The sequence below is a fragment of the Nannobrachium achirus genome (genome assembly GCF_963921795.1).
Source record: "Nannobrachium achirus genome assembly, chromosome: 1".
NCBI classification, from domain to species: domain Eukaryota; kingdom Metazoa; phylum Chordata; class Actinopteri; order Myctophiformes; family Myctophidae; genus Nannobrachium; species Nannobrachium achirus.
The window spans coordinates 9058756-9086269 of record NC_137810.1 but is presented as its reverse complement, the minus strand read 5'-3'; the positions used below and the strand labels follow the sequence as shown (position 1 = coordinate 9086269).

General features: G+C 44.7%; 7 protein-coding genes and 1 pseudogene across 8 annotated transcripts; 5 read left to right on the top strand and 3 right to left on the bottom strand.

Annotated features, from left to right (window-relative positions):
• Nucleotides 1-486: 486 nt before the first annotated feature.
• On the bottom strand, nucleotides 487-1320 carry LOC308282572 (complement component 1 Q subcomponent-binding protein, mitochondrial-like; the record flags this gene model as incomplete). The annotated part of the gene is made up of 1 exon (XM_080722958.1): nucleotides 487-1320. One exon carries the CDS (start codon nucleotides 1318-1320, stop codon nucleotides 487-489), a length of 834 nt encoding a protein of 277 aa, XP_080579084.1.
• Nucleotides 1321-6171: 4851 nt separating this feature from the next.
• On the bottom strand, nucleotides 6172-7167 carry LOC308282233 (RCC1-like G exchanging factor-like protein; the record flags this gene model as incomplete). Its single annotated transcript, XM_080722578.1, has 1 exon — nucleotides 6172-7167. The coding sequence occupies one exon, from the start codon at nucleotides 7165-7167 to the stop codon at nucleotides 6172-6174; it is 996 nt and encodes a 331-aa protein (XP_080578704.1).
• A 1652-nt stretch (nucleotides 7168-8819) lies between these two features.
• On the top strand, nucleotides 8820-10496 carry LOC308285876 (mitochondrial ribonuclease P catalytic subunit-like; the record flags this gene model as incomplete). The annotated part of the gene is made up of 1 exon (XM_080726764.1): nucleotides 8820-10496. One exon carries the CDS (start codon nucleotides 8820-8822, stop codon nucleotides 10494-10496), a length of 1677 nt encoding a protein of 558 aa, XP_080582890.1.
• Nucleotides 10497-11039: 543 nt separating this feature from the next.
• LOC308285866 (large ribosomal subunit protein bL21m-like) lies at nucleotides 11040-11657 on the top strand (the record flags this gene model as incomplete). Its single annotated transcript, XM_080726753.1, has 1 exon — nucleotides 11040-11657. One exon carries the CDS (start codon nucleotides 11040-11042, stop codon nucleotides 11655-11657), a length of 618 nt encoding a protein of 205 aa, XP_080582879.1.
• Nucleotides 11658-15490: 3833 nt separating this feature from the next.
• LOC308285856 (SRR1-like protein) lies at nucleotides 15491-16369 on the top strand (annotated as a pseudogene). Its single transcript has 2 exons — nucleotides 15491-15530; nucleotides 15662-16369. The product of its transcript is annotated as an SRR1-like protein (transcript).
• Nucleotides 16370-16825: 456 nt separating this feature from the next.
• Nucleotides 16826-17959, top strand: LOC308282093 (1-acyl-sn-glycerol-3-phosphate acyltransferase gamma-like; the record flags this gene model as incomplete). Its single annotated transcript, XM_080722437.1, has 1 exon — nucleotides 16826-17959. The coding sequence occupies one exon, from the start codon at nucleotides 16826-16828 to the stop codon at nucleotides 17957-17959; it is 1134 nt and encodes a 377-aa protein (XP_080578563.1).
• A 2078-nt stretch (nucleotides 17960-20037) lies between these two features.
• Nucleotides 20038-20820, bottom strand: LOC308285844 (large ribosomal subunit protein uL29m-like; the record flags this gene model as incomplete). Its single annotated transcript, XM_080726733.1, has 1 exon — nucleotides 20038-20820. One exon carries the CDS (start codon nucleotides 20818-20820, stop codon nucleotides 20038-20040), a length of 783 nt encoding a protein of 260 aa, XP_080582859.1.
• Nucleotides 20821-21868: 1048 nt separating this feature from the next.
• mtrfr (mitochondrial translation release factor in rescue) lies at nucleotides 21869-22787 on the top strand (the record flags this gene model as incomplete). Its single annotated transcript, XM_080726724.1, has 2 exons — nucleotides 21869-22222; nucleotides 22557-22787. The coding sequence occupies 2 exons, from the start codon at nucleotides 21869-21871 to the stop codon at nucleotides 22785-22787; spliced, it is 585 nt and encodes a 194-aa protein (XP_080582850.1).
• Between the last annotated feature and the right edge of the window lie 4727 nt (nucleotides 22788-27514).

Genomic DNA, 27514 nt, shown 5'->3' with positions numbered 1-27514 from the left:
GCCAAAGCAGCTCAATTGGAAGAGTGTCTAAAGTTTCCTGGTTCAATCTTGGGTTTTGTTGCTGGCTTTACTTATACCGTAAAAGCACAGTGCGACCTGATGGTCATGGCTTAAAGGCCTTATGCCTTTATTGATAGGACAGTAGGCTGACACGATTCTTAGCATTGTTATTTATTTTTTCTTTCTCTCTTTGTTTCATTATTTCTTTTTTTGTCTTTCTTTCTCTTCTTTTTTCTTTGTCTCATGTATTTTCTTGTTAGGCAATAAAATAGAAACCAGTAAGACGCCCTAAGGGATCAAGCGAACTCGCCCTGTAGGGAGAGAACGGACCTCGTGGTTGTGTGCACATGGGTGTGTGCACATGGGCGCCGTATGTGTATACCCTTCTTCTGAGCTGGTCGAGTCATCACTGTGATGTCAGAACAGATCAGCTATATCTATATATGGAGTCTGTGAGGTCAGATGTAGAATTCTATATTCTTGACATTAGTTGCATTTGACGAAGCCATTGAGCTGTTCCAGGAAGCTGATAAACTCCTGGTGTTCAATAGCTGTGCTAAGCTCTATCAGTTCATCAGCAAACGTGTTGTCAACCCCTCGGTCTGCTAAGAAGTCCATTAGGTGGTCGTACAGGCCGGCCCAGTCCAGAGGGTCTGTGTTGAGTGCATAGCTGTTCTCCTTCCAATCTCCCTCAGGCTGGAAACTGACCTCACGAATGGTAAAGTTGTCACTCTCTTCTTCACCACCACCATGGCCAACCTCATCTTCAGGATAATGGCAGTCAAATACTAGGGAATGTTTTGCAGACTGTTTTGTTACTTCAACAACAAAGTTTGGTGTTGACACAACTTCTGGCTCGTTCTCTTTAGACTGCTGTCCTTGATCAGCCTCCTCCTCAAAGTTAGGAGAAACACTGTTATTGATGTTGAAGGTGACAGAGACTTTGTCTCCAGAAATAAACCTAATGAGTTTGGCTTCTGTGCCATTCATCTCCATCTTCCACCCTCCAGACATCTTCGGCAGTGTTTTGTTTTTCTGGATCTTCGTCTCAACTTTGATTCCATCAGACAAGAAATCAGTGAATGCTTTGTCTCCTGTGTGCAGCCCCCCGCATCCATGCAACACAGACGGCCTCTGTATCTTTGAGCTGAACAGTTTGGGACTGTTCATCATCCAGAGGGACCGGGTGAACGGCCGAGTTTTGGCTGAGCTGGGGTTGCATAGCGTCGGGCTTGCGAGTGGAAGAGACCGGGCCGTTGACGACGTAGCTGTAGAGACTCGAACAGCGGTTCCCACCCCACGAACAAGAGACTTTAGCATTATAATAACAATGCGTCCAATAGATAAAGCCTTGCTGAATAATTGAGCCAGGGAGATTATTAGATTCTGAGATGTCAGTTCCTTTTATATCGCTGTCTATAGTGCATGTGTGTCAGTCACATACATATGGAGTGCTGATGTCAGTCGTGCCCAAATGTGGAGTCCAGGATGTCAGACGTACGTGTAGATATGTCGGTTAGGTGGTAATATGCACCCAAATATGGAGTACTAGGACTTGTAGTGTGGTATCCTATCCTAAATAAAAATTGGTTAATGGGAGGGTGGGCCGGCCGGTGGACCTCTGGCTCAGCCATAGGCATTTAAGGAGATCCCAATGCAGCTACGCCCAAATATGGTCTGTGTTGTCTAACCTCAATGTGACGTAATGGCATAATGAGCGTTCGTTCTTTCAGCGGCTGAGCCTGTCTGAGCAGATGAGGGGTGTCGCGGGTGTGTACAGTAGCAGCAGCTCCCGTAACGCTATTCTCAAATCTGGTGCGCACATGAACAACAATGGCGGCGGGATAACTTTTCTGGTCGTTTTCTATGCCTGGATCTAGTTTCTCCATTTCTATGTCTAGAACTGGTACAACCGAGGGACAAACTTCAGCCTCGTTCATTGGAATGGCAGTGCCCGTTCGACTTGGAACTAATGGAAACAAGGGGAGGTCGAACTCCCTCTGAGTCGAACAGCGCCGGCAGGTTAGATAATCACCCACGTCGGCAGGTTAGATAATCACCCGCGTCACGGTTACTGAGGTTAGGGTTAGGTTTAGGCATAGTTTTACTGAGGTTAGGGTTAAGGTTAGGTTTTGGTGGTGGTACCAAAGGGTGTTCGACCTAGGGACATGTTACCGGAAACAATGGATGGATATTTTTCTATAAAATCACAAAGTTAAGCTACTTTGATGGCATTATAAGACATCCTTATGATTAGGGTTGCCACCGTTCCCGTAAAGTATGGATTCGTCCAGTTTTTGAGAATGAAATGTTGTTTTTTCCTTATTTCCCAAATGCCCCATAAAGGTTTGTCACACAAGGTGCGTGAAGTTGGCACCCCATATGTTGAAAACATATATAAAAATGGTGTCATTATTTAGTGCTGGATTTGTGCTGAATTGTGCCGTAAATTTTATAATTTGTGCTGCTATCATTATTGAGATATTGATATTCTAAAGCTATAATTTTGCTGAGGCTTGCACCCCCACTTTTTTGGCTCCAAATCGGGGAAAAATGGGCTCAATCTTTAGTGCTGGATGTGCTCTAATTTGTGCCGTAAATTTTATAATTTGTGCTGCTATCATTATTGAGATATTCTACAAAACACCACTGTTCTGCTCCTATCTTCTACCATGAAACACTGCTGCTCTACACCGCCCTCTGTAGGTCAAACAGTATACTGCTGCTAGATCTGCTAATTCAACCATATAAATATGTATATATATAAATATATATAAAAGCACAGTTGATGATTTCAATGGCACAAATTAGAGCACATCCAGCACTAAAGATTGAGCCCATTTTTTCCCGATTTGGAGCCAAAAAAGTGGGGGGTGCAAGCCTCAGCAAAATTATAACGTTAGAATATCAATATCTCAATAATGATAGCAGCACAAATTATAACATTTACGGCACAATTCAGCACAAATCCAGCACTAAATAATGACACCATTTTTATATATGTTTTCAACATATGGGGTGCCAACTTCACAGAGGTTGTCACACAAACACTGAATTTAACAATAATGAGCAAAATAAAACAGGAAATATTAAAGACAGCGAAAATACTCTGGCAGGAGGCAAACAGCTGAGCAGGACCTCATGCGAGCGTAAACATCCTGTGGCTTGGTGCGGAGGCTGTCTGGTGAATGGTCCCAGTCTGCCAGTCTGTGTCCACTCGCAACCCGTCCGCTGCCTGTCATTTATGTGGGAGCACTTCGCTGTTACTACATGTCATCTGTTCGACACCCGACTCTAACCATTACTCTAAACCTAACCTCCGTGGGGTGAGTCGCTAACCCTCCGGTCGAAATGATGGTCGTTCAAAAGAGCGAGATTTGACCCATTTATGCGGCGTTGCGGTGAGCACAGTGCATTTACCCCACAAGCGAGCCGCTCTACAAGCTCAAGTGTTTCGTTATTTAATACAACACTAATAGTTCACAGAAGAGATGTGTACATTTTGTTTAAAGGAGTAGTTCACCCCCAAAATGACTTTTTTTCTATTGATTAGTCATGCCATGGAGACTAGAGTTCAATAATATTTTTAGTTTTTTGTCGCATTCCTAAGACAAAAATTTGATTTGAGTAAATTTACCCCCATTCGTTCCGGATGGGGACCCGTTTCGAAATGGGTCCCCATCCGGAATCAATGGGGGTAAATTTACTCGAATCAAATTTTTGTCTTAGGGTTACAAAAACCAAAACATATTATTGAACTCTAGTCTCCATGGCGTGACTAATCAATAGAAAAAAAGTCATTTTGGGGGTGAACTACTCCTTTAAAAACACAAAAAGCTCAAGCGCACCAACCACTCTGCGGGTGCCTCTGTCAGCTTGGTGGGAGGAACCAGCAAACCCTCTACCAGGTCAACATAAGATACAATAAGGTGACATGAGATAAGATAAACCTATATTGATCACGGGAAGGGAATTCATTAAGAAGTAGGACAAAATAACACAGGTGAGGTACTATAAGCTCACAACTTGTAGATTTGCCATTTTCAAAATGTCATTTTCAACATTTTATTTTTGAAACATTTTAATAACACAAATCTTGAATGACCTGGCAATAAATATTGTAGAGACTGACTAGATGACATAAAATCCTGGATGGACACCAACTTTTTAAACTTAAATCAAAACAAGACATAAGTCATATTCTTCGGTACTGCTCCATCCACCAATACTAACCTGGGTTCCCTTAGTACTAACATCTGTCCCTCCGTCAAAAAACTGGGTGTCACCTTTGACAGTAATTTCACATTTACCAAACACATTAGTTCTATAGTCAAAAACAGCTTCTTTCAACTACGCCTAATAGCCCAAGTCAAACCATACCTCCCACCAAAACAACTGGAAATGGCAATACATACATTCATATCCTCTAGATTGGACTATTGTAACTCTCTCCTCTCTGGCATTGATCAGTCTTCACTCCGGCGTCTGCAGCTAGTACAGAACGCGGCTGCACGCCTTCTTACTCGCACAAAAAAGCATGAGCACATAACTCCAGTTTTAGCAGCACTGCACTGGCTCCCTGTCAATTTTAGAATTGATTTTAAAATTATTTTATTTACTTATAAATCCCTGAACGGCCTGGCCCCCCTATACCTGTCTGAACTGGTGGATCTATGTCCCAAATAGAGCACTGAGGTCAGCCAACCAGCTGCTCTTAGAAGTTCCAAATAGGCCCAACGGGCTGAGAAGTAGAGGCGACCGCGCCTTTGCCTCAGCCGCCCCGAGGCTCTGGAACAGCCTGCCCATCTCTATTAGAAGTGCAAACTCCATTGAGTCTTTTAAATCCCGGCTTAAAACGTACTTTTATTCTCTAGCTTTTACTCACACTTAAACTCATGTTGGAGTTGCTTATTGTTTCTGATGTGTACATTTTGTCTCTATTGTTTTTAACATTGTTTTTGTTTACAGTAATGTTGGTGATGGTTTTGTGTTCCGTTGTACAGCACTTTGGTCAATTTCGATTGTGTAAATGTGCTTTATAAATAAAGGTTGATTTGATTTGATTTGATTTGAACCAAACCAGGACACAAGACAACAAAATCAAGCGTTGCCAAACTGGGCATTTATTTTCTCTTTGCTTTACAGGCAGTTTAAATCAAATTAAGTATGGGAAATCAACAACAGAATAATGCAACATAAGGTAAGATAATGAATAAAGAATGTTCTTCCCCAGTCGGGGGCTGGCGCTCTTCTCTTCTTTTCCTCTTAGCCCAGGTTCGAGGTAAGTAAAGGTTAGATAGGGTTTTTCTTTCCACAGGTTTACGGTGAGTATAAGGTAGGTATAATCTTTTTTTCCCCCCACAGGTTTAAGGTAAGTAAAGGTAACTATGGTATTTCTTTCCCACAGGTTTACGGTGAGCATAAGGTAGGTTGGTACTGTGTTTCTATCCCCAGCAAAAGGTGAGTATGATTCTACTCTAGGTTTCCCCGTTGGTTTTGTTTAAGGGTGGATTCCTGGGATCCGGCAGGTAAGGTTGGCCCTCCTTTTCCTTCTCCTTTTCCACAGGTTTCCATTGTGTACGCTCTCTCTAGAGATATTTAGCTCCCCATGCAAGCCTGGAAGGTAAGTAAAATACATGTCACTATAATTTTCTTTCATTCAACACAGATGTGGATGTGAGAATGGAAGTCGTGGTTCTTACCACCCGTTAGCCCATGTCTGTGCACGTCGGAGACCCAGCACACACTGAGGGGAGAGCAAGGCTTTTACTTGTACACTGTGTTTGGTGAGTGGCACAGGTGTAGGCAGTTCCATTTGATGAAGCAGGTAAGGAGGTAGGTACCTCCCTTCAATAACTTGGCCAAGCGTGTGTGCTGCTCTGCAGGGCCTCGCTCTCCCGTCCAGGGTGCGCTTCTACGACATTAGGGGCCTACCTGGCGGGCGGTGCTTGAACGAACCACCACAATGGGGTCAGTTCCTGTAGTGTGTTGTTATATTGTTGATGATGTACTGACATATTATCTTGTTTATTATTGTGATGTTATCTGCTGATTGTAAGTCGCTTTGGATTAAAAGCGTCTGCTAAATGCCTAAACTGTAAACTGTAAACTGTGTGCAAACATCACCACCACAGCTTCAGTCCACGCTATAGGAGAAGAGAGCCGGGTCGGTCAGATAAGGGACTTGACCAGCGCCACTGTGTGGTCGACGCCACACGCCACGTCCATCACGTGACCTGGCACTGTCACCCTCCATGGGAAGTACTGGTCCTCTTTCTTCCCGATGCCCAGGCAGCCTCGCACGTTCTTGCCCCATACGAACAACTCTCCTCGATCTGTGACTGCAGCAAAGTGACTGAGGCCACAGCGGATGCTCCTGACAGACACAGACGGGTTGAACTCAGACTGGCCAAACAGCGTCTGGGGAATCATCTCAGGGGTGGAGGATTCAGAAAGCTTTGGTCCTTTACCAAGAATACCATATCCCCACACAAACACCTCTCCTTTGTCATTGAGAATGGCCACCTGTGTTCCCCCGCATGCTGCCTGGACCACTTTGCCAAGCCCTTTCAGAGGAATCTGTCGAGGAGAGTTCAGCTGCGTAGCCTCGGTGACCGAGGCCAGCTGGCGGTATTCAGAGTTGCCCCAGCCATAAAGCTGTCCTTCTCTGGACACAGCCAGGCTACAGTCTGCGTAGGTGTTGATCTGCTGCACCTCCACCCCAGACAGCTCCCCTCCTACCTGGACCGGCCTGGAGCTCATGTTGTGATGTCCCAGTCCTGTCTGTCCGTCAGCTCCCCATCCACACACATACACCTTCCCAGTCTCAGTGAGGAAGAGACTGTGGTCTTGTCCACAAGCCACCTGGATGAGCCTCTCATCGAAGCCTCGGATCTTGTGAATCACATGACTGCCACTGTAGACTTCGTCTTCAACTATCCGTCTCCCGCACTGTCCATAAGCATTGTTTCCCATGCTGAAAGCGCCCTCCAGATCGGTGAGCACCAGGGAATGAGCGCGGCCACAGGCTACCTGCAGCACCCGGGTCTCCTGGGGCCTGCGGAGCGGTAGGGCCACCGTTGAAGGCTCCAACACATAGTCATAGCTCTTCTGGCGATCATGTTGGGTCCGTTGGAAGCCCAGCTGAGAGTCCTTGTTGAGGCCCATGCCCCACAACTTAGTCACGTCTCTGGTGGACGAGGCCATGAGAGTGAAGCCGTAGCCACACGCTGCAGATGAGATCTGATCTTCAGTGTCCAGTCTGTATGGGGTGGACTGGTATTTCCTGGGTTTTTTCCTGCCAGTGTCGGGTACAACAAAGCTGGGGATACCCAGAACGCCAGTGTAGCTGAATCCCCATACAAACACTTTGTGGTTTGGTTTCCTGTGCTGGCCAACATACTGAAAAACTGGAACATCATCCAATTTCTCCCGTGATTTGGAGGCCGTAGCACCGCCGACTGTTGTGTGGCAACGGAACCCTGATGCCACTCTCCTCCCGGACCGGGTGCAGAGTCGAAGACATGGCAACGTCATCCTGTGCATCCAGCCAGCCCGTGTGTTTCACAAAAACACTGTACAGTACAGACAGTACAGTCACTATATGATCAGCAGACAGACAGCAACTATGATAAAAGACTACTACATGATATGATTGTCTTGTAGAACATCATCATATACATCATGCTTGTTTCAGGATCACTCCACTTCCTCTACTTTGTTCTTCTACTACTCCTTGACCTAAAACAGATGGAGCACATTGCGTAAAGACTTAAACACATTCAGGGACCCACGGTCCTAAATCTATTCATATCTCACCCGAAAAGTGGCCCAAACTCAAAAATCTACCTGACCTTAACCCTCAAATGGATATTTTTGGCCAAATGGAGAGGTACGAGTGAGCAACCTCACATACTCTATATTTGATATGGAGCCACCTGAATTGTTTATAGACAACGTAAACCATAATTGGCCATATTTGTGATGATTTGGTTATGGCTGAGTCATTGTGACACGAGCGGGATGACATCCTGCCATGCACAGTATAAAAGGAGCACACTGTCACACTCGTGGAGCAGTGACCTTGTAGTAGCACAGTGACTCATTCTCTCCAGACATTGGGGTAAAACATATTCAAGTTATCGAGAGAGTCTCTAGTTTTCATAGGCAAGACATCAGTTTGGTTAAGTTCTATTGAACACCACTTCAACGAGTCTTGAATCAACCGCCAAAATAATCAAAGCAATTGTTTATTGCTTCTTTTTAGTTTCATTGGTGAGCAACACACTTAACTTATCTGGTATTGTGAATTTTGGTGTTAAAACAATAGGTAACTCGTGACTAGGTCAGTGAAAATAAGTGATGGATGAAGGCATGCGACTGAAGTGATGTGATCCAGCGTGTGTCCCTGAAGTTTGGTTGGAAATACAGCTAAATTAAGTGGTCAACTTGAATCTATAAAGTGATAGGTCAGTCTTATTTAAGGGCTGACTCTTGCTGTCAATAGCAGGAGAATAGTTTTGCATTCTGGCATGTAGCAGCAGATTATTTCGTTTATTTATTAAGCATTTATTATGTACTTTACTCTTCTTTAGTGTTATTTTTGTAAACATACATTATTGTTATTGTCATTATTACTGTATCAGACATTTGACATGGCAATATGCAAACAATTAAGTTAATAAGTTAGTGCTCTCAGTTATCACAGGATAATACTGCAACAAATGATGGCCTCCACCCTGATTTATAAAGCAAAGATATGCCTGCAGCTTGCAAACCCTCTCCTCCAAAAAGGAAGCTCGGGTTTCTACACCTTAAACATGGCGGTAGCGTCCCTGTCTATAACACGAGCTCTGTGCAGCAATGGAGGGGCTGGTGGGCCTGACAGCCCCAGGCTGGAGCGGAGTGCTTCCTTCCCCAATTCTGTGTTTGCTGCTGGTACGGCAAAGAGGACAGCAGAGATGCTGAGGAGAAAAGAAGCCCTGGCGTCCCTGAGTGATGAGCAGAGGGAGGACCAGGAGGCTGTCGGGAGACGTAGCCAAGCAAGGGAGGACGAGCCTCCTGAGCGCCCTCTGTCTGTGGCTGAGTGGAGGCAGATGAAAGAGGCATCACGCAATCCAAAGCGCTTTGACGTTCACATGATGGCATCACTGCACAAGTCCGGAGCAGAGCCGGATATCGCCAAGTCCCTGCTGTCATTCGTCGCCACAGAGACCGGGACACTGTCCTACGAGCTGTTGCTGCATTACCTGACGATGTGCGTGAAGGGCGGCCATGACGGCGAGGCGGCGGACATGTACGAGATCATGCATGCACGTTTCCCACTGCTGGAGACAGGGGCTTGCAGCCTGCTCATCCAGTCCTTCAGCCGGACAGATAGGTGGAGGGAGGCCCTCGGCATCCTGCATGATATCAACAAGGTCTCCCTCCCCTCGCCTCGCAACTATGGTAAAATCATCGCCGGAGCCATTATACACGGCGATTCAGCAACGGCCTGGGCACTCTACGACGAGCTTACCGAGAAGGGCCTCAGCCCAGACCAGGAGACCTGGGAAGTGCTGTTCAGGGGAGGACAGAGCGAGGCAGAACAGGAAGAGAGTGAGCGACAAGGGAGAGTCTCCCAGTCTGAGCATCAGGAGAGGCTTCTGGGCATTCTGCACAACATGAGAAACAACCAGGTGTATCCGCAGCAGAGACTAGCCGGCACCATCAAAACCTGGTTCGAAACTATTCCGGGACAGAACTGGAAAGCAGGTTGGACCACCGCCACGCCCCAGGGCGCGTGCAGATGTTGTGGGTCTTTGTTAGAGTCCATTCAACTCACTGCTGAGGAGTACCAACAACTGAAAGACGCGGTGATGACCAGCGTCATCCGAGGAAGAGACGTCTTCAAGAAGACCACGCCTGAGGAATTAAACACGTTCGAGGAATTTGTGAAGCAGAGGCCGGCGTTTGACGTGGTCGTGGACGGACTGAACGTGGCCAATATCGCGCGCAATGGTAAGCTCGCGGAGACGTTGTTGGCGGTGGTGTCTGAGTTGAAGCATCAGGGTCAGGTTGTTTTGGTGCTGGGCAGGAGACACATGCTTCGGCCCTCCCGGTCCTGGGACCAGCAGAGCATGAGACTCGTCCAGGAGAAGGCACACTGCTTCTTCACGGACAACGTTTCAGAGGACGACCCCTTCCTCCTGTATGCCGCGTTGCACTCCGGGAACCACTGTCGGTTCGTGAGTCGCGACCTGATGAGGGACCACAAGGCAAGCCTGCCGGACGGAGGCTCCAGACGCCTCTTCTTCAAATGGCAGAGAGGACATCAGCTGGTGGTGCGCGGAATGATCGCACCCAACAGGAGGGTTCGCTTCCAGAGTATCCCTGGTTATGACACCATACTACAGTCTGGAGATAACACTTGGCATATTCCCTATGACGACTCGGTTGAGCAGAGGACTAGCCATGAAGTGCCACAGCGATGGCTGTGTCTCACCAAGACACAGTGAACTAACAAAACCCTTCCAGTGAGATTAACTGTGTTTTCACTACAACTGAAAAATCTGATATTAGCCAAAATAAATTGCACGGATCCCCATGTATGGAGATCCGTGCTCATACAAATAAAGTAACTGAGATCACGGACAGAATGGCCCTTACCTCTATCTTAAGGAGATACGGTATGCACGTTCCAAGATATGGGCTTAATATTGATGACATCAGGGATCTCCATATATGGGCATAAAAGGTACAAGGGACTGAAACAGATATTTCCATATATGACCATTAATTTATTAGTGAATAGGCCTTTTGGGGAAAATTCAAACGGTAAGACGGAATTCATTTGCAAGTGTGACTTTCGTCACGGCAACCACACTTTTTTTGCTACGTTTTGGCCCCACTCTTGGGCTGATGCATCATGATGTCATCACGCACGCCTATCTATCTATGACGTGTGATGACATATCAACGGACCAAACGGGTAAAATAATCTAATAACCAGATTAGGTTTCAAGTTTAATCTCAGGGTTGTCGTAGGTGGCCACACCAGGATGGCGGTGGCTTTGAGGAGCTGTGCTGTTCACATGTTCAGAACATTAAAGCTCAACCACGGTGTCGTGTTTCCAACCCTTGTCCTCACCCGGCAACAGAGTTCTCGCGTTGTCGCCCAGCTGCCAGCAGGTGGTGTTGTTTCCCCACATACGTCTCTCTCCAGACCTCCCTGGCCAGAGCCGCAGCAGCCCGTCCACCCTGAGGAGCAGCGCCGGCGGCACGCCGCCGTGGTCCTGGAGGTCAACGGTCTGCTCTCCGGACAGCGCCACGACAGACTGCTCGCCGTGGTCCAGTTCTCCGGCCGGCAGTGGAAGGTGACCGGCGAGGACCTGATCCTGGTGGAGAACCACCTGGATGAGGAGGCCCGGTGCGGAGACAGGATCCGCCTGGAGAAGGTGCTGATGGTCGGGGGAGAGGACTTCACGCTGATCGGCAGGCCTCTGCTGGGGCTCGACCTGGTCCGGGTGGAAGCCACCGTGGTGGAGAAGACAGAGTCGTGGCCCAAAGTCCTGCAGCGGTTCAGGAAACGCAAGAGACACGAGAGGAGGACATGGGCGGTCCAGCCCCAGACCGTACTGAGGATCAACAGTGTAGAAGTGTCTCCTGCTCTCGTGTGATATTAATATTCAAACGTTTTACATACATGCTGGCTGAAGAGCAACACGCCACAGTGGTCCTGAATTATGTTATTATATTATTAATGTTGTTGCCCTGCAGGGGCAACCAGACTATATATTACTTGTCCGACTGTAAAACATTTTCCCAAATATGGAGATGACTGACATCATAGACCACGTGAGACTGACCCAGTATGTCCATATACATTATGGGCAATACAGGAATATGGGCTTATTATTGATGACATCATGGATCTCCATATATGGGCATGAAAGGGACAAGGACGGAATGGCTAGCATCGCTCGAATAGGGACAAGGACTGACAGATATAGTGATATTTGCAAGTGTGACATGCCTCAAGGCATCCTTTTTGAAGTGGTGAAAACCGCTTCCAATGAGTGGCTTTGTGTGTCCCACGCCCATATATGGTCATTTCAGTCCAGAATGAACAGGTTTTTTCAAAAACAAAATGTGTGTTTCATGTCCATATATGGTCATCTCAGTCCAGAATGAACAGGCCTTTTCAAAAACAAAATGTATGTCACCTCATGTCCATATATGGTCACTCCAGTCCAGAATGAACAGGTTTTTTCTGTCCCGTACGACCAGAATATCAGTCCAGAATGAATAGGCTTTTTCAAAAAGCAAAATGTGTGTCCCATGTCCATATATGGCCATTTCAGTTCAGAATGAACAGGACAATTCGGCCCTCCAGATAAAATCATTAATTCATTCAGAATATAAAGAATGTATAGATCACAGAGTTCATAACTCTAGAACACATAGAATAAAAGTTCACCGCTTCACTTCGAACCGAGGTTTGATTTTTTTGTTTTTACACACACACACACACACACACACACACGCACACACACACACACACACACACACACACACACACACACACACACACACACACACACACACACACGTACGTTAAGAATAGATCAGCCTTGTTGACGTCCAGATGTTCTGCAGCTGTGAGGTGGCCATCAGCTCCTGTTGCTGCTGGTGGCATCAGAAATGTCAGTGTGCCAAAGCCAGAGCAACCCCGAAAAAAAGGGCTCTCTGAAAATTAACGTAGCCATTACTTTGTTGACTACCGTAATGTGAAGCTGTGTGCAGGGTTTTATTTTTCTTCTTTTTCTCCTCCCCTCCGCTCACCTCGTTCTCCTCTATCACTTCTATGGTTCCCTCTACTACTGAATCAACAGCAAGTAATGCTCTTTCATGCGTTTTTTATGTTACAAGAACGTTTTGAAACCTCAACATTTTACAATGCCATGCTGTGTAATTCAACAACGTGTTATTTTAATTGATTGGACATCAGCAAAGAGCTTTTCACACAAAAATATTTAACGAATGAATAGTTTTCAGAACGCTTAATGAGCATCTGTCCAAAAAACTATTCAGATGCCCAAGAAACACAAGGCTATGGCTTGTTAGGATGAAGACTTCTGCTACAGGTCCTAGTCGACTAAGAAACAATGCATCTGTCAAAAAGAAAAACTAAAAAATGTTGGTTTTGCAAGTCTCTGTAAAGGAACTGACGCAAGATGATCAACCAGCAATGCTGTAGTATGTGTTGGTGAATTTGGTTGTGTAATGTCCTGCAGGGCAGCAGTTAAGAATACAATTAATGTTTGCTGTATATATTTGGATCCTCTCAGATAGAGAAATGCCCACTGCATAAGAGCATTAAGGCCAAAGGGGATGACCATTCAGCACCCATTGGAGGGAGAGAAGGCTAGAAATTGTAGCAGGAGTTACTCAGCACCCATTGGAGGGAGAGACGGCTAGACATTGTAGCAGGAGTTACTTTATGGTGTAAATTGATAATTTGGTTTCAATCCCAGAAGAACGTTGTAGGATTAGTTGCATTTCTACGTTCAGAGTTTGACAGTACATATATGATTTTGATAGCGATGCTGTTATTTTACTTTATGACTTACCGGTAATTGACAATTATTAGCTTTGCTGGTGCCTGCATTTTGTGCTGTATATATTTGGGTCGGATTTCCGAACACATCTTATGGTATACCGGTACACCTGTAAGTATCACAAAACAATAATGAAATGTAAAAAGTAGGACAATACACAATAACTACATTTGAGTGATTTATTCTATCTCCATAATCGTGTGAAATCAAATGAGGCCCAAACAATCAGTGGCCATCGTTAAAAAAAAAAAGAAGTTTAACTTACCTTCTGTCCGTCCCTGTAGACCGAACACTGTGGCCTTTGTGATTTCCACTGGCTCATTTTGTAGGGGCTTTGGTGAAGGACAGTATGGGCAGTAGATTTCGTTTGGCACAAACTTGGGAGGAATTTTTAATTCTGTCTCCATACACCTTAAATTCTTTGGCAATTCAAGTAGGGGGGTATTTTCTTGTGTGTATATATTTGGGCATAGCCTTGACCTGATCCGGTGTTAGTTCTGGGGCCGAATTTGGTTGCTGTGTTTGAATTGTCTCTGCCTCTAAATCATCAACAGGCAGCTAGCTGTGCACTGCAGTCATTGTGAACTATTTTTTCCCGTATTGTCAATCAAAAGACATGATAGTCCTACCAAATTTACACAAATTTGTCCTCCATATCTTTACCAGCGTAGAGCAGAGAAGAAATATCAATTCTTCAAAAAGCCTCTCTCTGCGAAAAGGATTGGGAAAACCACACATGTATTTCTTAATTTGTATTCTATAATTCAGTATGTTTGCATCATATATTCCAGAGCTCCAGCAAATATTTTATTAGATACAACGTTTCAACCCCTGCGGGTCTTCATGAAGACTCTATGCAGGAGAGTGCTTGTCTCAAATCCAAAGAAACAATCCTTTAATTGTTGTTAAAGTTTCAGCTTTAGATTCGTCATGAGATCGAAAACCTCACAGACAGTTTTCTGTCAAGCACAGCATCATAGCAGTTTTAGGCTATTCTTCAAAAACGCAATGTATGCCTGGAGTTTACATGGCACTCCCTCGCCATCCTCGTCATCACGAAACAACTTCCATAGAGCTGATGGGCAGTTCTCTTCACCCAGAGACAAAAAGCTGTCCATAAACTGAGCCACCGTGTTGGTATGTGCCGGTTAAGTGTCATGTATATTCATCATCCACAAAATCAAAAATGTCTTTCAATTCTTGGACTCGTTTTGCAGATATTGAAAAGTGGCTGTATATTTCCGTGACTACACTCTCAACATCCACGTTAAGCTTGTCACCTGAATTCCTCCCACAATTATGCAGAATGTGGGCAATGGATTGGCTTTAATGAATGCACCATTCTCGTCTTTTAACTTTGTATAGGCTGATTTACCATTCTCGTCTTTTAACTTTTTATAGGCCGATATCTGTACCCCATAATTAACGCTGGCGTTATCTGCTCCATATGCAGAGACCCGTTTCTCCCCAGAGAACCCAGGTTTCTCTCTTGCAGCCTTGAAAGAACCTGATTAAATGCGAAACAACCGTGATTTGATCCTTGGCATCTCCTTCCTGAAACACATTGAGCGCTGTCATTTCCTTCTCTTCGATCTGGAACCCTGGACCCAGCTCCAGCACCTGTGCTATGAAATGGAATGGAATATATGGGCATGCCTGTATATGGGTATATACCGTGTGGCTCTGGACAGCAAAGTCTCCATATATTCCTATAAATTGGCATGCCATGCCACTCACAAAACGTGAGTTACTCAACAGTCCCAGTGCAAAACCGCATACCGTACATAGGCTATATGGTGAAAACTACCCTTATAGATTTAACTTTTGAAATTTGCTGTCTTAAATCAGATGATATGTGACTTTATGATTTGACAGTATTTATGCTTTTGAATATGTCAGACACGGGAGAGGAGTGGCAGGTGGCACGGCGTCGTAAAGGGGCAAAATCATACAACGGATAAGAGAAACAATGTCTGATCTGAGATGTGAGCAATTTTGGAAGGAATGGAAAGAACAGCTGACAATGGCAGGACTAACAGAACACCCCAGACCTTAAACGACAGGAAAGACTCTGTCCATTGAGACGCCTGATGGCAGAACTCATTTAGAACAACACTGTGTGTGTTATGGTCTGGGATCCTTCTCATCCTGTGTGTCAACTCGATATCAGCTTGCGATGTTGATACTATTTCTTGACATCCTCCAGATACCATTAAAGGACTGCTGTGTCTATGATCCTGTGTTCTCCTCAGGGGAGAGGAATGTCATAAGAGATCTAGGTTTAACCGTAATCACAGAGAATGAGGAGGGGAAGCGGTTGGCAACTCAGCCCACCCTCTTCTACCTGATGCATTGTGGGAAAGCTCTTTACAACAACCTGCTATGGAAGAACTGGAGTAAAGAAACGCTGCCTCAGTTGACCATCATAGGAAACAGCTTCTCTGGCATGCAGGACACGATGATTGAGAGAGAAATCCAGCTAGACTATGGCTACATTGCTAAGGCATTAATTAGTTGTGTGTGAAGAGAGACCCTTGCCTTGTCCATCCCATCTCATTGATGTCTTCAACAACACAGTTGTCAACCCTTCCAGTGGCCTCAGCAAACTACCTCAATGCAGTTGGATAGAGCCACCTGAACCCCAGTATAAACACTGCGGAGATCTGGAGATTATACTGAGAGAGCCACAGAGCTATGCAGGAGCTGGACTGGGGCACCTTTTATTAACTGACATGGATATCAATAACTTAAAAAGATTCAAATGTGAATAACTATAAAGGATTTTGTTTCATGTTTCATCCCAACTTGGAGATCCGCATTTGCAAGAGGTCCCATGTGCGCGTGTTTCGGTTTCTAGACCGGATCACGCCGGATATGGCAGGCATTTGTGGGAGAGGCCGAGATTTCCGGGAGTTTTAGTGTTACTCGCGGGTGTCCGGTAGCAACGCTTATTTTCGGGAGCCTCCTGCAACTTCCGGGAGACTTGGATGTCTATTATCCAAAACTGTAGTATGGCGATAGATCTCCATATATGAAGAATGCTGAAGAATCATAATCTCTGTGTGAACGTCCCGAGCGACAGCTATGACACCATAATGACGACATCAGGTATCTCCATATACAGGCATACAAGGGACGCAGAGGCTTGTAAAGGGCCTCTGTGGTCGCCGACCGCAGTTGGTCGCAGAGTCTGTGGAGAGGAGCATTCTCCACAGGCCCCTCCATCCATGCAGCCACTAGCCTACCTGAAGAGCCTGCTCTTCCCGCAGCTGCTGATCGGCTTTGTGATCGTGGTGAGCGGCCTCGTCATCAACCTCGTCCAGCTGTGCACCTGCGCCCTGTGGCCCGTCAACAAGCAGCTCTACCGCAGGATCAACTGCCGGCTCGCCTACTCCCTCTGGAGCCAGCTTGTGATGCTGCTGGAGTGGTGGTCGGGCACGGAATGCACACTCTACACCGACCAAGCCACAGTGGACAAATTTGGCAAGGAGCACGCCGTCGTCATCCTCAACCACAGCTTCGAGATAGACTCCCTCTGCGGCTGGACCATCAGCGAGAGATACGGCGTCCTGGGGAGCTCCAAGGTGCTGGCCAAACACGAGCTGCTAAAGGTTCCCCTGGTCGGCTGGACCTGGTATTTCCTGGAGATCGTCTTCTGCAAGAGGAAGTGGGAGGAGGACAGAGAGACGGTCATCGGAGGCCTGGAGCGACTCAAGGACTACCCCGAGTTCATGTGGTTCCTGCTGTACTGCGAGGGCACTCGCTTCACAGAGAAGAAGCACGAGATCAGCATGCAGGTGGCGGAGAGCAAAGGTCTGCCCAAGCTCAAGTACCACCTGCTGCCCCGCACCAAGGGCTTCACCACCACACTGCAGTGCCTCAGGGGCACGGTGAGCGCCGTCTACGACGTGACGCTCAGCTTCAAAGACAAGCAAACGCCCACCCTGCTGGGCATCTTCCAGGGAAAGAAGTACAAGGCCGACATGAGCGTGAGGCGCTTCCCCGTGGAGGAGATCCCGGACGGGGAGAAGGAGTGCGCCGGCTGGCTCCACAAGCTCTACCAGGAGAAGGACGCACTACAGGAGCACTACCAGAAGGAGGGCTCCTTCCCAGGACCCACCGTTATCCCGGCCCGCCGGCCATGGACGGCCCTCAACTTCCTGTTCTGGGCGACCCTGGTGCTGTCGCCGCTCATCAACTTTGCCAGTGGCGTGGCCGTCAGTGGCTCGCCCCTCCTCATCATCGGCTTCGTGCTCTTCCTCGCCGTGGCCTACGTAGGGACCCGCTGCCTGATCGGCGTCACAGAGGTGAAGAACACCGGCTCTAGCTACGGTGACCAGGAGGCCCAGAAACAAAAGTAGTATCACCCTTCCCAGTGAATAGTGGTAGAATACTGATCACAGTTTGGTTGCCCAAAGAAGAATTGTCTTGAACCCCAGCCAATCCAAACCAAATGAGCACAACTTCTCTGTCCACATTTTCCGTGACCAACCGTACAAACAATTATGATGGGGTTTTGTATTAAAACCATGTGTTTTAAACTAGATTTTTTTCACTTGGACATGTCTTTTTGAGCGGGGCAAACCACTCCTACATTTCACTTTGTGTGTATTAGCCAAAGAATTGAGCAAAGATCTCCGTTTTTGGAGATCTGTACTAAAATAACTGATGGCACGGACAGAACGGCCTATACAAGGAGATATGCTTTTTTTTTATCAACTCACTTTTGCTAGCTCTGTGTGGCAGTATCGGGGACAGTTTGAAGGTGTGTATTCCAGAGCAAAATGGACATGTGGCAAATCATTCTTTGTTTTACCTTCTTTTTTTTACATTCAAGGAAAAAAGTCAGCCTGACTTTGATTAATCAACTCTAATAAATATGAACAACTGTCTTTTGACTAACCTACTTGGAGTCAACTTTTATTTTATCTGTCTTTTGTCCAAGTCCATTTGTAACTGGGTTTTCTCCAAATCAAATCATTATGAATATTAAAGTAATGGGCAGAAAGCGATATCCATAAATAGGCATGATACAGACATGTGCAACAGCTACTTACAGTTTTTGGACAGTCTTAATTCTCTACTCCAGCTATTTGGATTTGAAATACTATGAGGTTCAAGTGTTGATAGTAAGCAACTGAACAGAACTTGTCAGTAATAACGCCCGGGATTCAAACCTGGGTCTCAGGTGTGAAAGTACAACATCTTAACCACTAGACATCCCTTTGGTCCTGGGGGAGATACTAGACTTTTGGGGCCATCAGGCTGAGGCAGTGAGTCTCTCTGCTACACTCTTTTGACCACCTCGAACCCGGGTCTCCAGCGTGAAAGTCAAGTATCTCCCCAGTCCATAGGTATATTCCTTTGGTCTGATGGTTAAGATGTTAAACTTTCACACGGGAGACCTGGGTTTGAATTCTGGGCATTACTTAAAGGAGCTATAGTCAACGTTTTCTTGAAAAACGGACTCTAAAATAAAAATAATGTTTCGAAAATATTTTATAAAAAAGATTAAGCTTCATATATATGTTTCTATTCACCAGTAAGACTCCCTAATCGGGAGATATCTCCACAAATAGGCCAAAAGTTTGTTTTGGCAGTTGACAGTTTGCCATGGTTACTCATTGAAGTTGAATCTCCATATATGGAGATAACCTACGCATCACACTAAGTCTGACCTCACCAGCCCATATTTGGGCATGAGCAACTTATGTCTCCATATATGGAGATATGATGACATCCACAGTCCTCAGCCGATGATGTGGCGTGATGTCATACAATACACAAACGAGCCCAGATATGAGCAGGGCAAAGGTGTGACGTGTGACGTGACGGACGGCCGGTGGAGGTTTTGATACTAAACTGCGACCTTACGGTCGCAATAAATGACCACAAAGAGCGTGAAATAATGATAGAATAATCATTTTGCATTGGATGTACTGATGTATTACCTTGCTTAAGTCGTTCTGGATTTGGACTGTCTGCTAAATGCTTAAATTGTAAATTGTAAATTGCAAAGACAAGTACAGGGAAGTACAGTACAATACAGGGACATCTAATATGATTTTCCAAGAAAGCCTGTGGCATGTTTATATTGGGGTCCTATTTATTTATTTATGTCATCGAAAAAATCATTCATTGGAGCGACCTTGCCGCCTGGGCCCACTTGAGTAGTAAATATAAAAATCACACCCAATGTGAAGTGAGCGGTGGTCGTGCTTGCGTAGACTAGGATTTGAGTCTAGGATGTACTGGCTATGCTACACACACACGTTTTGCTATGGCAAAACGCTGAGGAAAAAGGCTACAGACATAAGACATATGACATCATGATGCTACGTACACACATTTTGCTATGGCAAAACGCTGAGGAAAAAGGCTACAGACACGCGCACAGCCACTCTATGGAGAAGTTAACCACCGCTCAAAAATGTCCAATTCATGTATATCGCTCGCATGAAGAAACCTTCATGTGAGGAAACTTTCTCTCGAGTAGAGCCAGCTCTTTCCTCTCGTGACTGAGCTTCCTGGCCCTCGCCCGGAGATGTTTCTCTACACGGAGCCGTACGTGCGGCTCAACAAAACATGGTGTGAAGAATCTCTTCTTATTGTGTCCTCTGTTCATGTACCAAGGAACGGGATACCCTCTGAATGTGTACCAGTTGACCCGTCCGAATACATCCCTCCTCCAGGCTCCCGGCTGGGCTTTCTCCTGGCCCGTCTGTAGCGAGCGCAGGGCAGTCTCTCTCTCCATCACCACGGACTCCAGCCTAGCCATTGACCGCTCGATCTTTTTTAATCGTTCTGGGCTGGGCATCGAGACCTGCTGCCTTTTTGACTCCTGCTCAAGGGTGAGCAGCATGTTCTTTTCTTTCAAGAGTACATACCAGAGTTTATGCAAGTCTTCGTTGCTTTTCGTCCTCAGTTGTTTGGCGTCCCACGGTGCGCCTGACTTGACCGTGGTCTCGCCCCAGTTCGCAGGCGAGTCAAAGAACTCCTCCATTCCCCTGCGGTTGACGGTTGCGTGCAGCGGCCTGCGTTGGCTGACAGCGCCCATGTGACAGTGCCAAGCCGGGGAGATGAATGAAGAGGTTTGCCCGTTTAGATAGGAATGGTGTTTGGTCAAGCCTCCAGAAGAGTGTTGAGCTGATGTCGCTGAGAAGGAGATCCTAAAAACGTTTTGAAATGGTTTCAAAACGCGCCCCGTTGAGGTCACTGCCATCTTTGATGCTGTGTCAACTGCTTCAACAGACGAATCGGATCAGATATTTTGGATCCATTACGCAGTTGGAGTTAAAGACACACAGAACATACTGTATATACTGTATGTCTTTATTTGAACAGGTTAACACCATATATAGGAGTTTCTTTTATAATGTTTGGAGAGAATGTACTATATAAAGCCAGTGGTCTGGACTCTGATTCTGATTGGTCAGTGCTCTGACATCACAGTGACTTGGTCAATTTTAATTGATCAGTCCTCTGACATCACATTGAGTGCTCTGACATCACAGTGATGTGATCATTTTAAAGTTGTCTTTTTGTACCAAAGTCAAACTGTTTATTTGGTTATACGGTTTCATATCATGGATTCCTTATAGGGCACAGCCTGATCTGGATTTCCTTGTTTGGGCATGGATAACTGAGGGTGACCTCATCGTAATGACCAGAGTGTCAGCGCCGGATATAAACAACCTTAGTGTCAGTGAGAGACTGCATCCAACCTTATAGTGGGAACGCTAAATGAGTGATGTTCTCATTTAGTCTTGTTTGGGGTCTCATCGTCACCGGCTCGTTATCCCAGCTTTACGTCGTACCTTTGGGGATATAGTCTGATAACAGTGCTAGAAAGTAACTCAAGGTATTTTTGTACATGATTTTGAGTTGCTTTCAACTTTACTTGGGTATTTCACATAGTTACTCAGAGGCACATATTGCACTTTTTACTCCACCATGGCTTAGTTACTTTGCTGATTAGGATTATTAATAAGTATATACATTAAATACTTAAGCCCGATTTGATACTTTGGCTATTAGAAAACAGACAAAATATATATCTAAAACCTCACAAAAACCCTTTGTGAGCTTGTAGATTGGCTATTTTCACAGTACTTTTCAAAGAAAATTGTATATTCACTGATACTACTGCATTTTGACGCCAATACTTTTGTATTATTATTATAATATTACAGCATTGCTACTTTTGCATATACATCATAAAATCCGATTACTTCTTCCACCGCAGATCGTATTGCGGGCCGATACTAATAATGCCCTCTGTTTTACCCTTCATCAACAGCATCATGCACAGCGTGGTGTTAAGGACAGTTCCATGGAGAAGGTCCAGTGTCTCTTCCCTCTTCAGACTGCCTCCATTAAGGACAGTTCCATGGGGAACGTCCAGCGGTGTCTCTGCCCTCTCCAGACCGCCTCCACGCACTGGAACACCGTGGTGGTGGATCTGTGCGGCCGGTAAAAAGGACCTGGTAAAGGACCTCCCGGTCCTGGATGAAGACGAGCTTCTAGAGCAGTTTGTGCGAGGTTCCGGCCCCGGCGGTCAGGCCACCAATAAGACCAGCAACTGCGTGGTGCTCAAATACCTCCCCACTGGCACCGTAGTGAAGGTACGTTGTTGATTACTGTCTGTTTCATCTTTTTGCATGTTGTCTTGCACACTGCACAGTGCTGCCAAAACTTGAGAGGATACATGGATGGAACCAAATGAACCCGTAACGGTCCATTTGGTTCCATGTTTACACTCTCGGAGTTAAAGACCTCTAAGGGTCCATTTGGTATTCCTAAATATATCAATAATTTAGCTGGGGGACCCCCTGCAGCCCCTCAAGATCCCCTTTGGGAACCAGTGGTAGACCAATGATTTCATCATTTTCAGACAAATGACAAATTTTCACAAATTCACTGAATCATGTGTTTGGCTTTTTTTCTCCACCTACACAGTGTCATCAGACGAGATCAGTGGCCATAAACCGACAACGAGCACGGGAAATCATGAGGGAGAAACTCGACGTCTTATGCAAAGGAGAAGAAAGTGAGATTGTAAAAAAGAAACACAAGTCTGAGCAGAGGAAACACGAGAAGAGGAGGAGAGCAAACACAACGCTGGAGAGGAAAAGACTGCTTAGAGAAGCACTGGCAGCAGACACGAAAGCAGGGAATGACACGGCTTGAAAACACAAGTATTCTATTTTAATCAGACCAACTGTAAGAGTGGCAAGGCTGACATGGTTTGGACATGTGCAGAGGACGGACCAGGGGTAAAGTACAATGAATGGGAGAAGGATGCTGATGATGGAACCACAAGACGGGAGGAGAAGAGCCCTGCCAGCCTTAGCCTTGCCAGCCACACTCAAAGACTTTGGACTACCTTCTTCTTGGCCGCTATCAGAGTCATGAGCAAACATTTAACGGATTATTTGTTCATGTCTGTGGCTCATGTATTGGCATTTTGCACAATTTTGCAGTTTGCGCCTGAGCTTTTGCACTTGTTAGGTAGTTTAGCTTAATAGACTACCGTATTTAAGCAGCTTGTTTTTTTTCAACAACTCTTAACACTATTTTTAATGTGGCTTCTCTGGTTTTAGCGCACAATGAATTGCACTTGCCTTTTACTTTTACTTGTAATTGGTATTGTTGACAATAAATTTGAACCTTGAGCCTTGAAGAGGAAGGCTGGAGATGGAAGTTTAAGGGTTTAGGGCAGATTTAGGGAAGACCTACAAGTTTGCAGATGGACTATAAAAATAAAACGCAATTCTGGGAAATTACAAGTGTGGTTGCCCTGACACGAGACACGAGGAATCCGATGAGAAATGTATTCCGTCTTACCATTTGTCCCTTTCATGCCCATATATGAATATCTATATATTTCTGTCCTTGTCTCTATTTTAGCGGTGCTAACCATTCCATCCGTGTCCCATTTTTGCCCATATATGGAGAGCACACATGCTGTGTCAGTTTCATGTGGTCTATGTCAGACATGTATCATGTGAGTTATCTCCATATTTGGAGATCTGCATTTTCCCTTTCAAGTCAGTTGCAAAAATTAATTCATGAATACATTAATCTAAATGAAACTATATACAACATTCAACATACAATATCTCTTAGCAAAATCCAAGAAGCCGGTAGATTTGACATATGGCCCAAGTGTGTGCCATCAAAACTGTGGGAGGAGTAGCGTGGCAAAATAAAGTTTATCCAGGAAGAAAGAAAGAAAGAAAGAAAGAAAGAAAGAAAGAACGCTTTAAAAAATATATGTGCGGGTCCTTCAAATGGTCTGTGGTGAAAACATGTTACGTATGCCTGCAGCAGTATCCAGGAAGGGAAGGCAAAGTAAAACGCTGTTGTGAGCTTGTAGATCTGCTAGTTTGACTATTTTTGAGAGGTGCAAACCGCTCCTATATTTGACTTTGTGTGTAGGTCCCTAAGTCTCTTTGTCCCTACAGTATGTATGCACTACCGGGACTAATGTCATAGAAAGTACACAGAGACCCACATCACCACAGCTGATGTCATGGACACAAGGGCCAATAGAGCGCCCAGCTCCATATATGGGCACAAAATGGAGCATGTCCATATATGGGCATATATATACTGATGACATCAGTAGCATGCCCATACATACAGTACAGTATGTAGGCATAAAGGGGACAAGAACTGACAGACACAGGGATATCCATATATGGGCATATCAGTCGGTTCAGCCGTGCGACGTACAGTAGGGAGGGCTGAGTAGCGGCCCAAGCTTCTAGTATAATGAAATATCTGGAAATAAATCTCACCTTTGTGTCGTCAAACACGACTCACATGTATATCTCCTTGTATGGGCCTTTCTGTCTGTGACGTTAGTTAACTCCATAACTAACCCTAACCCTAACCCTTCCGTCCAGGTAATACATCAACACAATAAGCAAACATGATACATCAACATCAATGCACGCATACAAATATCAAATGGACTCATACGGACACTGACGTTAGTTATCTCCATACAAGGAGCTCCGTGCTCACTCATATATACATGCATACATACATACATACATATATATACATACATACACACAAGGCCAGACGCCAGGTAAGCACTGCTCAAAAATGTAATAACTTGGACAAAAGGGATTATGTGTTTGTGACCCAAACTGTTATTTACAAGTATTCATTCAAATCAGCCACACCATTACCAGCTGCAACATTACTAATTACAATCAAATAATACAATTGTGAAATGGAACATTAATGAGTAGTTATACTTTGGTAGGCTACCTCAAATTCTACTTAAAGTACGACTTTGAATGCATGCAGGACTTTTATTGTGGCGTTGTGTTGCTTTTAAGCAATAAATCGGAGTGCCTCTCTTCCATCACTGCTCACTGAGTGTGCCACAACTCTACAGGCAGGGGTGTCACATCAAATTCTGGGTCCTGGGTACAAGGATTCACTCACATGTTGTGCTTTAACTACAGTATTGATATAGATAAACATATATACAAGCTCAGTAGCTCACATCGTGGCACCGAGCGCCATGCTGCAAGCTATTTTTGTTTTAAATCGTGAAAATCTTGCTTTAAAAAGCCCCAGAATGATACGTATTTGGCCACGGACCCCCATCTCAAAATATTTAGTTCCAGGAATCCCCCCAGAAGCAAAATTTGAGTTGCAAATGTTAGCTTAAAAAGCACATACATTCAAAGATTTGCACACATTTTCACGACTTTTCAAAAATAGCAGATCTACAAGCTTGCAGCGCGGCACTCGGTATTTATTATAAAATAATTAAGGCCCCTCCACCTTGGACCCTGGTAACTCAGTCCCACTCCCCCACCCCCTTGTGACGCCCCTGGCTACAGGTACAGATCCAGCAACTTGTGCAGAGAAACGCTGACTCAGATCAGTCTGACGGAACAAGATTGTGACCGAGTAAAGTTTGGAGGCGATGTGACAGACGGAGGGAAACAGATAAGATTGAACTAATGTGCAGTGCCGGTTGCAAAAAATAAATAAGATGTTCCCCTTTTTCTTGCCAGCTCAATAGACAGAAATCTGCAGCCACATCCATCACTTAATGTGACATGAAGCCAACTCACAACGTGTACTTACTTTACTGCAGTGTTTCCAACGTTCAATACTAACGAGTAGGCCTATTTGAAAAGTTTCATTACGAGTAACTTTGTAGATTTTAATTATTATTGCAAAACATACATTAACCATGTCGGTCCTGTATATATTTTGGGCTTTTGGGATCTACAAGCTCACCCATGTGTTGCAGTGCGACACGTCTGTACAGTATGCTTGTAGATCTAGCCTATATTATTTTTAAAACAATATAGCCTACTTTTTTTTTAAATGCCAGACTTTTACTTCTTACAGAGTATTTCTACCTTTTACTGATATACTTGAGTAGCTTATGCACCACTTTAAAGTCAGTCAGGTGGGGATTGATTGATTGATTGATTGATTGATTGATTGATTGATTGATTGATTGATTGAAGACTTTATTAGAAGTTTGCATAGCAAAAGGTACAGTTTCATGACACTACAGTTCACTGGTAGAAGGTCAACTAAAAGGAGATCCTAGGAAAGCAATTGGCTTATTTACACAGGAAACCATTGAAGTATTGCAGGAGAAGAATCTAAGATCTGCTTCTGACTCAGTGATGGAAAAAAGTACTTTAAGTAACATTGTCAATAGGCCTACTTCAATGTAGAAATGCTCTGTCTGGAATTCAAAATGTACAAAAGTATCGGTATCAAAATACACAAAGTACAGAAGTAGAAAGTATGCATTATGCAGAATGTCCCATTTCATGTTTCAAATGTATATGAAACTAGAAAAGAAAATTTCTAAGAAATTTTAAGTGTGCCTGCAGCTCGCTAAGTCTGTGCAACCTTGTGTAGCGGTTGGTGTTAGCATTAGCGTTATTAACATTAGCATTTTTTTGCATAAACGTTAACATTATTGTTCTTCATATGACACCACCCACATGTCTGTACGACAAACGGTTCACGAGAAAACGGGTCACTTCCTGTTTGGTGAGGGGCACTTCCTGTTTGGCGAAATAGGCCCCAATTAAGTTTAAGGACTCTTAATCTTGTCATTTGACGCAACCCGCGTGTCTGTATGACAAACGGTTCACGAGATCAAGGGTCACTTCCTGTTTGGTGAGGGGCACTTCCTGTTTGGCGAAATAGGCCCCAATTAAGGTCATGGACGATTAATGAATTAAAGCTGCAAGCAGCGATGACCGGGCCCTCGCAGCTCTACCCACGTCACAAGGCCAGCAGCCAATCAGAAACCAAACAGGAAGTCAGCCATTTCGACTAATTAGTGGCGTTTTGGCGCATTTTTGGCCGTTATCACGGGTCGCACTTTAACGACAGTTTTGTGAGAAAAAAAAAGTTTTTTGAGAAAAAAAAAAGTTTTTTGAGAAAAAAACATTTTTTTGAGGAAAAAAAAAATTGAGAAAAAAAAATGTGAGAAAAAAAAAATTGAGAAAAAAAAATTTTGAGAAAAAAAATGTTTTGAGAAAAAAAAAATTGAGAAAAAAAAAATTTGAGAAAAAAAAATTTTTGAGAAAAAAACATTTTTGAGAAAAAAACATTTTTGAGAAAAAAAAATTTGAGAAAAAAAAAATTTGAGAAAAAAAGATTTTGAGAAAAAAAAAATTTTGAGAAAAAAATTTTTTTGAGAAAAAAAAAAATTTGAGAAAAAAAAATTTTGAGAAAAAAAAAAATTATTACACCAGCCGCGAGTCTGTACGACAAACGGTTCATGAGTTATAGAGGCACTTCCTGTTACAGAGGGGGCGGGGCTTAATCAATTACAGCTCATCCCTATTGGCCGGAAAAAGACCAAAGTTGGGTGTGCATTTTAAAGTTTAAATCACGTTGCTAGGCAA